General features: G+C 45.4%; 1 protein-coding gene across 1 annotated transcript in view; it reads left to right on the top strand.

The window, feature by feature from the left end:
- GPSM1 (G protein signaling modulator 1) overlaps positions 1-17116 on the top strand; it is a 244860-nt gene that overhangs the window by 92316 nt on the left and 135428 nt on the right. The window contains exons 6-9 of the mRNA XM_029612010.1: positions 4-119; positions 355-510; positions 3859-3967; positions 13848-13974. Coding sequence (XP_029467870.1) covers positions 4-119; positions 355-510; positions 3859-3967; positions 13848-13974 — 508 coding nt within the window. The remainder of the gene's footprint in view (positions 1-3; positions 120-354; positions 511-3858; positions 3968-13847; positions 13975-17116) is intronic.

The following is a 17116-nucleotide window of genomic DNA, read 5'->3' as shown; positions in this document are numbered from 1 at the left end:
CAGCGTCTTGCAATTGCTAAAGAGTTTGGAGATAAAGCAGCTGAGAGGAGAGCTTACAGTAACTTGGGCAATGCACACATCTTTCAGGGAAAATTTGATGTGTCTGCGGAATATTACAAGTAAGTTCCCCACGGGTCTGGTCTGTCACAAGCAGCAGAGCTATCAACCCGCTATGGGTTCCACTTTGAATTTTATTCCTAGGCCTGTATTTATTTGATCTATGTACTGTATTTATAACAGCAGTACAGTCCATGAAACATGGTCTTCATGTAGTTTTTGCCTTTGTCAGTAATGCGGCATGAAAGATACAGTCATTTTGTTGTTGTAAGAAACCTGTCTCTTGTTTCCATTCAGAAAAACATTACAGCTCTCCAGGCAGCTGAAGGACCAGGCTGTAGAAGCCCAGGCTTGTTATAGCCTTGGAAACACCTTTACTCTACTTCAAGATTATGAGAGAGCAATTGAATATCACCTGAAGCACCTTCTGATAGCACAAGAACTGGGAGACAGGTAATGTCACCCTCCTGGGGCAGTGGGAGTGATGAGGAAGGGTCTTATGCCAACTCCTAAAATCAGTCCAACTTCATTTGAAGGGTTCTGCAGCTCTTTATCAGTGGAGTTGCTTGGTTGAGTCACAACTTGCTGCTGTCCACTCATCTTGGCCACGTCAGCTTCTTGGCATTTGCGGTGTGCTAGTCCAGGGACAGAGTCTCATTAGTCCCGAAGGCTTGCATCTTGAAACATTCCTTATTCCACTAAAGCTATCGCCTCACTCCAGCTCGTTTGCTGGTTTTCTTTGAATTGATTAATTTTTTTCTGGCAGACTAACCCTCCCTTCTATATGGGCATGCATCCTTTTTTAAAGTGAGTAGCTGTTGTGCTGTTAAGTTTAATACTCAGCAGAAGCAGAGTTTGGCTTTGGTATTGCTGACCCCCTGAAGTAAAAGAGGAGCACTGGCTTCTGGCTGCTGTCCTTCACAGCTATGTCCCCTTGTTTCCTGTCTTGGTATGGTCTCTGCCACACACCCAGTGGGGTTCTTCAGTATCATTAGCACTAGATTTTACAGCTTTAGCTTTAATGTTTAAAAGAGCACAATATGTGCATATATGGCTCATCCGCTAACACTGAAAGATATCAGAAAAGGAGGAGAAATATTATACTCTTGCATTGTCTCTTGAAAAAGCCCTTGAGTGTGCATATTCTTTGCCACTAGATGGCGCACTGATATTAGAATTAGCAACGTTGTTTTCTTCCTGTAGAGTTGTGGCATGAACAATGAACAGATAGAAACTGCTCATGTTGCACTGGATTGCTTCTGTGTGGGATCTGGGAAAAGCATTTTCCATGGCGTCAGATTTTGTTTGGAAGACACAGTTGGTTCAAGGAAAACCAGCAAAGTAGTGAGGGCAGAGGTGTCGGACATATTGCTGGATGGTTCTGCATTCTATGAAACAGCAGCAAACCTCTGTCTTTAGTCTACTGCACCATCAACGGGAGCCGATTAGCCCCAATAAGGTTCTCAACTCAGTCCTTGGGGCACACCCAACCCGTCAGGTTTTCAGGATATCCACAATGAATATGCATGAGATAGATTTGCATGCATTGCTTCCATTCTATGCAAATCTATCTCATGCACATTCATTGTGGATATCCTGGAAACCTGACGGGTTGGGGTGTGCCCCGAGGACTGGATTGAAAACCCCTGACATAACAGACCCCAAAGAAGAGTCTAGCAAAGAAGATCAAAACAGGACAGCTAAATGCTGTAATGCAGAAGAGAAAAGCAGGAGCCTAAGGTGGAAGAGTGTGCCAAGGCAGAATTAAGTTCAGCATGCTTCTCCCCTCCTCGCTCCCCTACCTCCAGCCTCAAAAACAGAGTGTGAATTATAGGGAGTTGGTGTGATTAGAGTGGAACTGCACTCGTAGCCCATCAGCTCTGGGTACCAGATTCCCAGGTACCTCCACATCTGCTGGGAATAAGTGGCAGCCAGTTGGAAGATGCTGGTGGGAGGTTATGGGGTTGGTCAGAGATCCCTGCGGCTCTCCTCTGAAGGGGAGCAGACGAAGCATCTGCTGTCTTCTGAGGGCAACAAACTGATCTAAGAAAACAAAGGTTTTAAATGCCAAAGACAAATCAGTGAGCAAAGAAACAAATTCTCCTAGAAAAACAGTGCCAAAGGAGAGAGAAAGAATTCCCAATCTGTTAACTGTGAGGTCTTGGCCACTGCAGTATTTAAGTGGATATTTGGCTCAATGGTTCCGCAGTTATGAGTTAACGGGGAGAAATACAGGGGTCAATATCCAGCATCTTTTCAATATTTTCCCCACTTATCCGGCTAAAGTTTAGTAAGTTATTATCCATCTAAAATTTGGCTGGCTTATGGAGAGGCATTCTGGGAACATTCCTGGGCAGAATCATGTTAACCAACCAAGTTATTCAGCCAACTTAGGTATTCAGAATTAGCCGAATAACTTATCCAGCTAACTCTGTTTGTGCTTTAGAGTAGTACTAACGATAGCCAGATAAACTTACCCGGCTATCTTTAAAATAGCTGGCTGTATTCAGTAAAGCAGCCACAGCACTGACTATCTCTTCAAAGTTAGCCGGGTAAGTTTATTTCCTGGATCTTATTCGAATGGGGAAAACCCTTTTCAGGCTTTTTTTTAACTGAAGATGGTTAAAGATCGCCTCATGGGCAGCTTGCATCCGTCCATCCGTCTGCGTGACCCAGCATCAGTGGAGAAACCAGTGGATGGATTTGGAAGAAATTTGAGACGTGAGAGGAAGACCCTAAGAGGAGCCGAAAACAATACTATGGGTGCTCCCAGGCTCAGACAGAAGTAGGAGAGGGGGAGGGGCTGTGGGTTAGTGGGGAGGAGAGAATGCGCACATTGTGGGGGTGCTGGAGGTAAAGAAAGCCTTTGGAAATTCTGTGCAGTCTGAGCCTACCTTCCCACTCTCGTTGACTGTGGGACTCCTCTGGCATTTTGGCAGCAGAATGCACTCAGTTGGGTTTGGGAATGGATGGGATTAATCGGCCTTTGTTGGAGAACAGAAGCCTGCTAATAAAATGCACTTTGCTTCATTTTTATTTATTCATTTTCAGATGTATTAACCTTCTTTCCCCGAAGGGCTACAAAGCAGTGTCCAAGAGCAGTAACCAGCGAGCACAATAATATGCAATGTCACAACAGAGGCAATAAAACAGCCTAAGAAACCCAAAGGCGGAAGTAAAAACAAAGGGGGCCCTTTTGAACAGCCCACGATGCCTGTGGGGGAGCACTTTCAGCCCAGGTGCATCGTGACCAGTTGTCATGGGGAGGCTGCCTGCGCTGTTTCCCTTTGACCATCAGCAGCCACGGATCCACATGCGCCAAAGGCACCCGCGTACCTTGCTCCTGCCGTTTGGAAAAATCGCACCGACCTTAAGCACCACTCGCCCGATTTGCCCAGTTTTTTAAAATTGCCCATCCTGGACCTGACTGAAAGCTCACCAGACCTGCATAATGCGCGAACTCTGAGCTGGGTTAATAATGGGGGAAGGGGCGTTCCTGAGAGCGCATTCAGCTCGGGGGGGGGGGGGGGGAAGGAACGCAACACACGTATCCGACCTGTCCACCAGTGCGCATGCTACTTCCCGGCCAAAATCAGCCACCAGCTAAAGCAGATGCCGAGCACGTGGCCGCTTTCAGCGCTCGTACTCTACGTTCTCTGTGCTGAAAGAGGCCGCGTGCCTTACCCCGGTGAGGACTGCTTTGAAACTTTACCGCACTAAAATGTAAAGCGAGTGTCTAGAACTATTAAAATGGGTTCTCTTCTTTTGTTCCCCCCCCACCCCCACCCCCTACCTTTGCAGAGTTGGAGAAGGAAGAGGGTGCTGGAGTCTCGGAAATGCCTATGTATCCTTGGGGAACCATGAACAGGCCCTGTACTTTGCAAGCAAGCATCTGCACATCTCCCGAGAGGTACGGCCGGCCAAGCGAGGCCAGACCTCGAATGCACGGACTCGGGGAAGGTATTCAGTTGTCCTGGACATATTAATGTCCCAGCGACTCCGGCCCGCTGAATGGGTTGGGTTGGAGGGTGGGTAGCCGCTTACTCTGAAACTTGTATGGGTACTCATGAACGATCTGTAACCCCACCCCGATTGTGCCTGTCCTGCATGGGTGGGGGCCATAAAGGATTTTACTTCTCTTCGGGGCTGGCTCTCTCTTACTCCCAGGGCCGGATCCTTTATAGGTGGGGGGCGGGGGGGGGGGGAGAGATTTTTCTTCCAGGGCCCAGTGTGACAGGGGTGTCCTTTGTACACATTCCCTTTTCCTTTGGGTTCCCTTGGGAGAGGAGGCTTATGATCGTGGTGGGCGCAGTGCGTGTGAAAGAAATTCTCTGGAGTCACTGTGTTAGCGTCCAAAATTAAACTCTGTACTGTTCAAACAACGGTGATGAATAATGCACAATAACTCAAACTGCAGCACCACAGAATTCTCTTGTTTTCTTTTCTTACCGTCTCCTACCCTCTGTCTGTGCAGGACTCCCATACCAGGGCCAGGGAATCATCCACTCTCCTGCGCTAGGTTAAGTGGAGCTCCCAGGTGGGCAGGGTCTCTTTAGCTTGGTCAAAAAACCCTTCCAATCTGATGATAATGGTACAGAGAGTAAATCTTCTGTCGCTCCCCAGGGTGGTGAAAACACTGGATGGGTGACCCCCAGTGATTTGTGATTTTCCATATTCACAGTTAGCAGATCTTCAGGATTCCCTCAGTTCATACACAATCTCTTTATTTCTTCTTTCTGGATCCCTGTTGGGGAAATCCCCTTGAAACAAGCAGCTTTCTTTGCTTCAAAATAGGAAGGAAGGGTAACCAAAACTTCCTCCTGGATCTTGACCTCAAAGTCTTTGATCCCCACCTAATTTAACCTCCTTGCTGCACGTCGCTGACACCTCCTGTCCTCGTGGAGGGTTTGGAGAGCAGGGCTTCCCTAACCTGCACGGCCCCAGTCACAAAGTTCCTCTCACAAGCATCCTACCACTTAAAATCTTAAACCCGAAAAATAGACCCAGAGGGAAAATCCCAACCAGCCAGTGAGTGGACTGGATGAGGAAACACCTCCTGATCTGGTCAAGACCACCAGGCACGGTTTGCCTAGCTCCTCTGACTAGGCCTGAAAAACAACTTAATGAAAACTCCTCTCTGCTTCCTAACTCTCACAGACCTAAAGGGACGTTTCCTGAGCTCTCTGTAGGGAGCTGCTGTATAGACTCTCAGTGGGGACGGCCATGCCAGACCCCCTCAAAGGGAGGGGCTGCATTTGAATGGTAACCTCCCCCCTCACACTAACCTGCACTCTGACTCGCTGAGCTAAAGGCCCACCCAGGTCTTAATGGTGACGTAAGCGTAGGATCCGTCACAGATCCATTTTGGAGCAGGTATTATTCAGATTCTACTGGATTTTCCCCTCAAGACAGTTTAATTTACATAGCTTTGGCTTTTAAGGTTTTTCAGAAGTCCATTGAAATGTTGTCTCAGGTCAAAATAGAAACACAGCATGTGATGGCAAGTGAGGAGAGGTCTGTCCGGTCTACCCAGTGTATTTCCTGTTGCAGTGCCGAAGACCCCTGTTGATCTCTGCGTTCCCTTTACTCCTTCATGGAGTCTCTGGTCTGCATATTCCTAGCTGCATCAGGAATTAATTAATTGAAGACACCCTTCCTAACTGCACGGTGGATTTCCAAGCCTATCTCTGTTCAGTGTTATGATTTCCCCAACAGGGATCCAGAAAGAAGAAATAAAGAGATTTTGTATAAACTAAGGGAATCCAGAAGATCTACTATCTGTGAATATGGAAAATGAGTCTGGGGATATTTCAAACACCAGCTGAATTAGGCACTTAATTGTAATTGTTCTAAAACCATAATTCCCAGTGTTGTCATTTTTTTTTATTGTGGGGGTGCATAAAACTGTTTTTAGATCCATGTTTATTAGGGCTGCAGTACCCCTAGTTTAAAAATACATATGGCACATACCTTCTAGCAATTATTGCTATTATTCCAGAAACAGCCATGCTAGCCAACTTCCTCCAAATATCAGCCATGTGTTTTCTAGCTCAGGTGCTGCTTTTTCCAGTCTTATTCCTACATCTCCCTTTTTTTTTGTTATATTTTATTTACTTTCATAAGCAAATAATATTTTCTGAGGAAATTCAGCTCTTTCTGGAATGCATCTAAATGTAATATTTTAAATACTGGAATACATGAGCTGTTGAGAAGCTGCTGAAATGTCTTTGGAGACAATGGATCTTATTCAGAGAGGACTTTCTCCTGCTCTGTACAAATGGGAAAACTTTGTTGAATGAGACCCAATGTATGAGGGAGCTGAGTGAGTGTTCAGATGCCTCCAAGAAGGGAAGAGTGAGAAGAGCTCTGTAGTCCAATATATCACATGCAGGCAAAAAAGTCAATGAACCATTTGGCCTCACTGTTTTTGATATAATCATAACCGCTTAGTATTTATTTATTTATTTATTTATTTATTTATTTATAGATTCTTTTATACCGCGGTACGTATAGACATACATCACCTCGGTTTACAGTGAAACAATAAATTAGCAACAGGCTTTACATGTAACAGTTTAAAAAACAGTAGTGCTAAAGACTTATTTATCACAGTAACTTGCCTCATTATTCAAAAGATTAGCAAGTGTATGCACTGTGTCAAAGGTCAAGAGAGAGAGTAGGTAATTTATGGGCCAATGTAATGAGGTGGATTTGGCTAGCCGCACAGTTTAATTTAACAAGGTGTTTAGCAGACAAACAGTGTTCACACAAATGTGAATAAAAATGAGGATATGAGGAAAAAATGTTCACCAAACTTCAAGGTATTTTCTTTACTCACCCATTAAAGAATTAGTTAAATTCTGAGGCAGTATGCTAATGCGTCGATAGTTAAAAGAAAAAGTGTTCTAACCCAAAAAATTGCTTAGCTAACATACAACAATTTGTGAGCATAAACCATGTTTTCCTAGCATGTAGACAGATGGACTCAGGACCAGCAGGTTTATGCTCCCCTGCCAGCAGATGGAGACGGAGCAAGCTGATGTCACAATATATGTGGTCCTGCAGTAACCCCAGCCTGCCAGTATTCTCCATCTCCAGCAGATGGTGGATGTGCATCTCCCTATGGGGATTGCTTTGAGTTTTTTGGAAGGAGAAATTTGAAATCTAAATTAAGCAAAAGAAAGTGTCGCTGTCCTGCGGTGATATCAAACGGTCCGTCCCTCAGTTGAGAATTTCTGAGGTGATTTCCATGGTCCCTCAGAGGTGTGCTTGATCCGGTAGCTGGGTTTCCCGGCATGGACATAGTTGCTAGTTCAGCTGAAAGGCAGCAGCTGCAGGAGGCCGAGCACAGCGGTGACATCAGATGCCCTCTCCCCTTGCAGCCAGAGACCGTCTCTGTACTCAGCTGGAAAGCTCTAAACTCAGGTAAGGATTAAAAAAAATAGAGAAGTTTTACCTTTGGAACAGAGGCAAAGGGTTTCAGGACTTCCTCCGGTCTCCGTGCTCAGTACGCCATCCCGAGGTTCGTTCCTGCTCCCGTTGGGGTTGGGGAACTGGGCAGCCTGGTGGGTTGAGTGGCCCCCAGTGGGCTAGGCCCCGCAGTTAGGCTTTATTCTTGCATGCCACTTAGTAGGCCGTGACAGCATTTTTCATACACTCGTGTGCATGCTGTGCTGCCCTCTACAGGCCATCGTTGTGGGTACTGCTTCAGCTCTGCGCACACATTGTGGGCTCAGTTTTGGGAGCGCCTTTTACATGCACAAGTTTTAAACTGTTCATGCTTAGCTTAGCACACAAGTTGTGCATGTGCCTTGCCATGCTTCCTTCTGCGGCGCTTATTTTTTATGCACATAGCCTTTTTGAGCACGAGCCATTCAGACGCGCGTTTACTGCTGCGATGGCGCCGGTAAACAAGAAGACTACACATCTTCCTATTTGTGTTGCCTGCCATATTAGGGCTTTTCAGCCTGACCTGGCTTCTAACCTGTGTCAAAACTTCTCAGATGCTCAGGGAGAATTGTTTTCCTTGGATTTTGCTAAGCCTGGCTCCTCCCATTCTAATGATGGGTTGGTCACGGCCTTGACTGGAGGGATGCCAGACCATTGTTCTCCCTTTACTGGCTCCTCCGCAAGCGAGGGCAGTTCTGTGGGACCAGCTCCAGTTACTTCTGGGTTTGGTCTGGATCCGACTGCTTTTTCTTGGGTGGGATTTTTTCAAGGCTTACAAGCCTTTCTTCAGATGCAGTCCTCCGCTTGCCCCATTTCTGTCTGGTTGGACCCTCAGCCGGAGGCTCCTCCCTCTTCCAGTCCTATGCTTAAGCACCAGAGCTCACCTCGGCTTCCTGCAGGTGTTCCCGACAGGAATCCAGATGGCACTGATGATGAGGTTGATCCTGAATCCCTGGAAGATAGGGAAATTCCTCCAGGACTGGAACCATATTGAACCATGTTGCAGTTCTTTCATAGAGATGAACTGCTGGTCCTGATTTCCCAAACCTTGAAACAGCTGGGTGTTCCTGGTTCGGATGCCATGTCAGAGCCAAGGAAGAATCCCATTTTAGTTTCCTTACGTAAAGCCTCATGTTTTTTCCCTGTGACGGATGCCATTCGGGAATTGATTGATCTGGAATGGGACACGCCAGAGGCAAATTTCAAAGGGGGTCGGACATTGGAAGACATGTACCCTATGGATCCAACTGCGAGAGAGCGTTTGCATTTTCCCAAAGTGGATGCTCTGGTATGTGCTGTCTCTAAGCGGACGATTATCCCTGTAGAGAGAGGAGCAACCTTGAAGGATGTACATGATAGAAGGATTGAGGCTATTCTTAAGCAAGCCTTTGAGGAATCAGCAATGACTTTAGAGATAGCTTCCTGTTGTGCCCTAGTGGTGTGATCTTGTCTGCTTCTCTCTCAGGAGGTTGATGAGTCTGGAGGGAATTCCAGAGTGGTTATGGAGCCCGCTGCTGCTTTTTTAGCGGACACAGGCTGTGATTTGGTCCGAACTTCGACCAGAGGAGTGGCTTCAGTGATAGTGGCCAGGCGTCAACTTTGGTTACAGTCTCCAAAGCTAATTTTACCAAGATGGCCCTTTAAAGGCGTGCTCTTGTTTGGGAGCGAGTTGGAGAAACTGGCCAGTAAGTGGGGTGAATCTCCGGTTCCTCAGTTGCCAGAAGATACGAAGCAGTTGCCAGTTACAGTGCCCCTTTGGTATAAGGGGGTCATCTCTGGGGTTTCAAGCAGTTTTGTCCCTACAGAGGGTCGACCTTTCAGCGGACTCGGCCTTTTGGTAGGTCTCAGTATTTTCGTCCCTGACAGCCCAAGAGAGGAGCAGGCTCGGGTGGCAGACCTTCCCGAGCTTCCCAATGAAGTTTTGCTGACCCACCTTTGGGAACAAGAGATAGGGGGATGTCTCTCTCTCTTTTATCAGAGGCGGGTCGAAATCACGTCATACCAGTGGGTCCTAGAGGTGATACAAGAAGGATATGCACTGGAATTTTGCAGAATTCCTTGGGACGTATTCATGGTGTCCCACTGCCACACCCCACAGAAGAAACAGGTAGTGGAGGTCACACTTCAAAGGCTTCTCAGGCTGAGGGTTGTGGTTTTGATGCCCATATCTCAAGAACGTATGGGGCGATATTCCATTTATTTTGTTGTGCCCAAGAAGGAGGACTCCTTTCGTTCCTTCCTGGATCTCAAGAGGGTCAACCGTCATTTGAAGGTGACTCATTTTCACATGGAATCCTTATGCTCTGTGATAATGGTGGTGCAGTCAGGGGAATTTCTGACCTCCCTGGATCTGTCAGAGTCTTACCTTCATATTCCCATCTGATTGGAGCAATGTTTTCTACACTTTGTGGTGTTGAGGTGCCATTATCAGTTTCGGGCACTGCCCTTTGGTCTAGCCACCAGCACATTTTCCAAGTTTATGGTGGTCTTAGTGGCAGCTTTGAGAAAAGAAGGGATCCTGGTGCACCTGTATTTGGATGACTGGCTGATTCGAGCCAAGTCTCAGGAAGAGAGCCACCTGGTGACACACAAGGTGATCTCCTTATTGAAGGAGCTCGGTTGGGTGGTGAATCTAACCAAGAGCAATCTTCAGCCATCCCAGATATTGGATAATCTTGGGGTACGGTTCAACATGGGCAGGACAGAGTTTTCTTACTGGAAGTTCGGATTCAGAAATTGATGTCTCAAGTTCATCAGTTGGTGAACACCATACGCCCGATGGTGTGGTCCTACCTACAGGTGCTCAGCTTGATGGCAGCAACCCTGGAAGTGGTATTGTGGGCAAGGGAGCATATATGTCCTCTTCAGCGCTCTCTGCTGTCTCGTTGGAACCCACAGTCTCAGGACTAAGTGATTCAGCTCCACTTGCCGATGGAAATCTGCTCCCGCCTCCAGTGATGGCTGCAGGAGGATCATCTGAGAAAGAGAGTTCCCTTGTCCTCTTTGACCTGGTTGGTACGCATGACAGATACGAGTCTCCATGGTTGGTTAGCATCCCAAGGGCATTGGAATGCCGAAGAGTCCCACTGGAACATCAATTGCCTGGAAGCCCAGGTGATACGGCTGGCATGCTTGCAGTTCAGCCGCAGGCTGCGGGATCAAGCAGTTTGTGTGATGTCGGATAATGCGACGACAGTGGCCTACATCAAATGCCAGGGAGGAACCAACAACCATCTAGTGTTGCAGGAAATAGATCAGCTTATGGAATGGGTGTAAGGTCATCTGCAGATGATCTCGGCCTCTCATACTGCAGGAAAAGACAATGTAAGAGTGGACTTTCTAAGCAGGGAGAGTCTGGACTCAGGAGAGTGGGTGTTGTCAGTTGAGGCATTTCAGCTGATTATGTATAACTGGGGCCTTCCATTCCTAGACCTGCTGGCAACTTCTTGAAATGCGGAGGTTCCTCGATTCTACAGTCACAGGAGAGATCCGTGGTCCCTGGGAATAGATGCTGTCATACGGGTCTGGCCAGAAGACAGATTGCATTATGCCTTTCCTTTGTGGCCCTTACTGGGCAGGATAATTTGCAAGATCGAAGGCCACAGGGGGCTAGTACTCCTGATGGAACTGGACTGGCCCAGGCTTCCGTGGTATGCGGATTTGCAAAGACTCCTGGTGGAGACCCCCCCTTCACCTTCCACCACACATGGATCTGTTACAGCATGGATCTGTTACAGCAGGGACCTTCATGAGGATCTGACTTGGTTCTGCTTATTGTTTGGCCCTTGAGAAGGATCATCTGTTGAAGAGTGGTTAATGCTCTGCGATGATTGCCACCTTACTCTGCGCTTGCCAGTTCTCCAGTTCCTTGGCTTATGTGTGGTTTGGAGAGTTTTTGAGGCCTGGGGTGAGGAGCATGGTGTTCTTCCTTGTTCAGTTAAGATCCCACTCCTCCTGGATTTTTTGCAGGATGGGTGGAATAAAGGATTGGCCCTTAATTCCTTGAAGGTGCAGGTTGCAGCTCTTACCTGTTTCAGGGGCCAGGTGAATGGTGGTTCATTGTCATTTCACCCTGATGTGATCCATTTTTTGAAGGGAGTGAAGCTTCTTAGGCCTCCCGTGAGGTTACTGGTTACCTATGGAATCTTAACTTGGTGCTGGATTTTTTGGCAGGCCCTACATTTTGACCACTGCGTAGCCTTTCCTTGCAGTTGTTGACCTTGAAGACTGTGTTCCTAGTGTCTATATATTCAGCTCGTCAAATTTCTGAGCTGCAGGCCTTGTCTTGCCAGGAGCCATTACTTCGGGTGACTCCGGGGGCGTTACAGCTGCGTTCTATCCTTCTTGCCCAAGGTAGTCTCGGACTTTCATTTGAATCAGTCCATCTCCTTGCCATCCTTGGAAAAGATCAGGGATGCGGAGAAGTATCGCCTCTTGAGCTCCTTGGAAGTCAAGAGTCTTGTTGTGCAGTACCTAGGGGTTTCTGAACCTTTTCGAAAGATGGATCGCCTGTTTGTTCTCCATCGCGGCAGTAAACAGGGTGCTCCGGCTTAGCGGGCTACCATAACTCGCTGGATTAAGGAGGTGATCACAGCCATATATGTGGATGTTGAAAAGATGTTTCCTACTCAGGTTAGGGCTCATTCCACTAGGGCACAAGCAGTGTCATAGGCGGAGGTTATTCTGTTGTCTCCCGTCAATATCTGCCGAGCTGCAACATGGTCCTCCTTACAAACTTTTTCTAGGTTTTGTTGTCTGGATATGCAGGCCCAGGAAGATGCAGCCTTTGTACATGCGGCGTTGACTGGACCTTGGGCAGCATCCCACCCTGTTGGGGAGTAACTTTGGTACATCCCACTGGTCCTGAGTCCATCTGTGTACATGCTAGGAAATAGAGAAATTACTTACCTGATAACTTTGTTTTCCTTAATGTAGACAGATGGTCTCAGCTTCCCGTCTTCAGCTGCTGCATGAGTGTGTCAATAGTCCTCCTGTAGGGCTCTGGATCCCAAGGGATTACTAGTAAGAGTTCATTCAGTCCCTAGCTTAGGGTACCTAGAATCTTATGTGAGTTCAGTGTTTATGGTTGGTTGCATTTTTAATCAAGTTTTTTGCTGGTCTGTCCACAGTTGCTTTTGAAGAGAATACTGGCAGGCTGGGATCACTGCTGGAGTATATATACTGTAACATCAACTTTCTCCGTCTCCACCTGCTGGCAGGGGAGCATAAACCTACTGGTCCTGAGTCCTTCTGTCTACACTAAGGAAAATGAAATTATCACGTAAGTAATTTCTCCATTTCTTCACAGAAAGCATATTTTGCATGCCAATATTTTTGAGCACTAAACTCCTAGTTATGCAGTACAAAAATAGAAAGCATAAATACTTAGTTGTGTGCACATTTACATGTGCACACAACTAAGTATACTTTATTACATTGGCCAAAATGTGCACACAAATAAGTGCTCCCCCTTGCAAACCCCAATACAGAGAGGTGTGTGGGCTTAACTCATGTTTTTTTAATGCTAGAAATGTAGCTCCAGGGCAGAGGTGGCGTAAAGTTTCTGGAGATGAACCTGGAGCTCATGGTGTTGGGATTTATGAGCATAAAATATGTTTTAAGCATGCTATGCGTGGCTTTGTGTGCACATATTTGGGTTAGCTTGTTTTTTGGGTTTTTTTTTAAACTCCTGATTCATCAGCATACCATTAGCATACTGTATCTAGACTTAACTCTTTTTTACTAAGGGAAACGTGTGCTGAACTTCAGTGCACCCTTTTTTTTACTTGCGTCTTATTACAGGTATGATGGATATGAAGCCAGCTCTGACATTGAATTGCTTTGAATATTTAGCGATCAAAGCCTTTTATTTTTATGTCCACAAATGAGGAAGGACAAAGTCTTACTTTGCAAATAATGGATTTTGCTAGGGCCTCATTCAGGATATATTTCTACCTTAATGTAAACCGTTGTGACGGTCCCCACCAAACGACGGTATAGAAAAGACTTAAAATAAATAAATAAATAATACCCCCCCCCCCAGACATATAATTAAAATAAGTAGGTCTATAGATAGGACTGGTCCTGGTGGCTCAGGTGCACAGCTGTGCGCTTCCAAGCAGAGGGAATTCAGTCAATTCTGAGCTGAAGTCTTCCACACCCTGGGTCAACCAGGCCTAGGAGGAGAGATTCCCAATCGTCATGCAACAGTGACACCTGGTAGCCAGATTTAGGGCCCATGATTGCAGGGTTCCGGAAGGGGTTCTGGTGCATGGCACCCTGGCCTAGGACCATTGCTGCAATGACCATTCCTTCAGATCTTTGTTCCTTGGTTTTTACAGATTGGAGATCGGAATGGTGAGCTAACAGCTCGTATGAATATCTCACAGCTAAAATCTGCACTTGGCTTGAGCTCCAGTGAAGAAGACGGGAACATGTCTCCACGATATGATGGATATGAAGCACAAGGTAGGTGTCTTGGCCTGTTTGCTTTACTGGAAACGCAAGAGCTCCATGTGGATGCTTACAGAATGCAATCCCAATACTTATAAAAGGGAAACATGCAAATATATTTCACAAAGCTTTTTATTAGAATTTACTTCAGACTGTGTAATTCAAGTTAGCTCATACAACTCATGTTAGCTCATTGATATAGTATCGATTTACTGTTGTATCTTAACTGGTGTGAATGTGGATATATGCGGTGTGGATGAATGACTGATTTATGAGAGTTCTTGATGTGATTGAGGCTTGTTTGTATAGTATTGGTGTTATAATTTATAGATGACTATAAAGTGGTTTGGGGGCATGTTTCAGGGTTCAATTGTATATAAAAATATGCATTAATACATGTGTATGAAATACATTTTTAAATTTTATAAATTTGTAATAAAAAGCTTTGTTAAACATATTTGCATGTTTTGCTTTTGTAAGTATTAGGATTGTATGCTGTTAGGGATCTTTTTTAGTCCCTTCCTTATTCATTGACTTAATCCATATAAGCTCTTGAACCAGAGTTTTTCTTGACTTCTTGCACTGCAGTGTTCATGGGTAGAACCAGAGCACTTTTCAGGATTTTTGCTATCTGCATAAAAGGGGAATGCCAACGTGAAAGAATTCCCATTGTGTTTGACCTGCTTCTTTGTGGTTTTGGCTCTCTAACGCAGAGCACCTGGCAAGGCTGAAGGGGTTTTGCTTTGCTTGTTCTTTAGTTTTGAATCTGTGGATGAATTCTTAATGCTTAAGTTGTTATTTTGGAGAGCAGAATGTCTTGGGATGGACATGCCAGGTTTGTCCCTTCATCTTAGATGGTTACCAGAGCTGACTCTGGACTTCCTTGCTAATAGTACTTAGGCATTAATTTGGATAGCTAGGCCACAGTGCCACAGTGAGGAAGAAACACCTCAAATCTTAAACAAAAAAATAATCTTTTGGTTTATTATAATAAAAAACCCCTTCTGATATTTCCTATATCACTGAACAGGAGTCGTTGAAAGGCTGGTCATATTGTAATTGTTACTGTTGTTTGTGTATGAGTGTTGATTTTTAGTGGACACTGCACCATGAACTGTACAGTTTACTTCTTTAGAAATAAGTGTTTTTTTGGACTGGCCCAATGAGTCGGTATAAAATGCTCAGGACTGTCACGCAGATCCCGGGGGCTTGATCCTCCTGCCAGGACTCTTCTTCCTAGGCCGGTTGGGCCTGGGGATACTTTTTAGACAATGTTCACAGCCCTGGGGGAAAGGGAGGGGAGCCTTGGCCATCGCTCATCAACAGCTCTTAGTGGCCAGAGTTAGGGTCCATATTAGCCAAGTTTTGGAGTTTGCCACAGTTTCGGGCCTCCTGATTGAGAACTGCGGCTGCAAAGGCTGGGCTGAGTAAGGAGGGAGTATAAACGCGGGAGGAACAACCCTGGGTAGTTGTGACTGCAAACTCTTGGCAGAGTAGCCTAACAGAAGCAGGTTGCAATTGAGCTGAGAGCCCCAAAGGAGGAGGCGAAAAATAAAAAAATGAAATACGTGTTTAGCAGAAAGAGAGGCAATACATACATTTCATCTTTTTGCTCCAGTCTAGCAACACATTGCATGTGCTCTGATTTGGCCAAGTTTAGCCCTGTGGTTTGTGGACAAGTGGCTTTTTCTGAGGTAACCTTGCTGGCCCGGATCACCTTTCAGAGACTGCAGGAGCATTTAATAATGGTGTTGATCTTTAACGTGTAGCCTGTGAATAAATCCTGGAGGCTTATCCAGTAGCACCTTTGTGGCAGAGGAGGATCAAGCTGAGCAGTCACAGCTCATTCACCTCTTGCTTCTGAAACATGAATGTAACTGCCCCTAAAAAGGACATCCAGATTCCTCCAGAGCTTAAGTCCTGCAAAAATACTAACTGCTAAAAACAACAGGACTCCATGTTGGGAAAAGTGACACTTACATACCATGCACAAAAATGTGTGTTGCTCTTTTTACTGGCTAAGAATTGTAGCTGCAAATGTTCCTGTTGCACAGTAACTGCAAAGTAGCAACAGTGTGTGTATAACGGAGCAGCATTTATCCAGAATGGTTGGGATCAAGGTCATTCCAGATAATGGAAGGTAAAGGTAAAGGGAGTTTTCTGATGAGGGAATTTTGGATAAGGGGACTTTCTCTGCATCACAGATCATAGGAAGCCAGACACTTTTCACTCAACAAGGCCCTTGTATATATTTATCCTGTATGCATTTAGTTTGCTAGATTTGATTACACGAACCTAACTTTTCAGCATGTAATCACAGTCACACACAACATAGATCTACTCTATAGACAGGTATAGTCCTTTCCATCTGGATCATCTTTGCCATGCAGAATTCACTAACAACAAAGAAAGCTGGTGGAACTGTAACACACATTTTATTGCGTTCAGTTCACCGATGTACAAATATTAAAAAAAAAAGAAGCAGAAAAAGCCTATATCCACTAATGTATTTTAAATCTTTTGATATTTGTTTTTGTTAACTTTAAATCCTTTGAAATACCCAAGTCACAGGTTAGGTATGAATAAACTCGGGGCACTTACTGTGCAGCCTCTTAAAAATGTGCAATCTGTACACCGACAGGCACAAAACATTTTACTTTGCTGGCCTCTAAAAGACTTTAGCTGCCAGAGTTGTTGTAAAGCCTGGCTGACAGAGAAAAAACTGTTCAGTTGTTCATTGGGTCTGAACAGAGATGGAGCCATGACCAGATGTCTGTAGGGAATTATCATTTTAGCACCGTCTTGTTTGTTTAAGGCTGGGAGAAGTTATAATGACCTCATTCACCAGCAGTGGCACTGATCAGCTTTCCAGAGTCCGAACTGCTATCAAGAGAAGTACACAGTCTTCCGAGGATTAATTAGTCTTACATGGTTTATCTGACATTTAAATCAGATAAAATAAGGTCCGAGTTAATATAAAGCGAGCAGAATGGCTGCACCTTTCTTGAGGCAGATAATTCGAGTTCATTGTGGGAGCATGAAATATACAGTATTTTATATATGGTAGATATTATTTTAGGTTTTTGGTTCAACAGAGCAAATCACTCTTGTTAAAAAGGTTATGAAAACCCCTGTGTATAGCTTAAAGTCAACTGGC

Source organism: Rhinatrema bivittatum, chromosome 8 (genome assembly GCF_901001135.1).
Source record: "Rhinatrema bivittatum chromosome 8, aRhiBiv1.1, whole genome shotgun sequence".
Taxonomy (NCBI): Eukaryota; Metazoa; Chordata; class Amphibia; order Gymnophiona; family Rhinatrematidae; genus Rhinatrema; species Rhinatrema bivittatum.
Note: the sequence above shows the minus strand (reverse complement) of the source record. Positions and strands in the feature narration are given on the sequence as shown.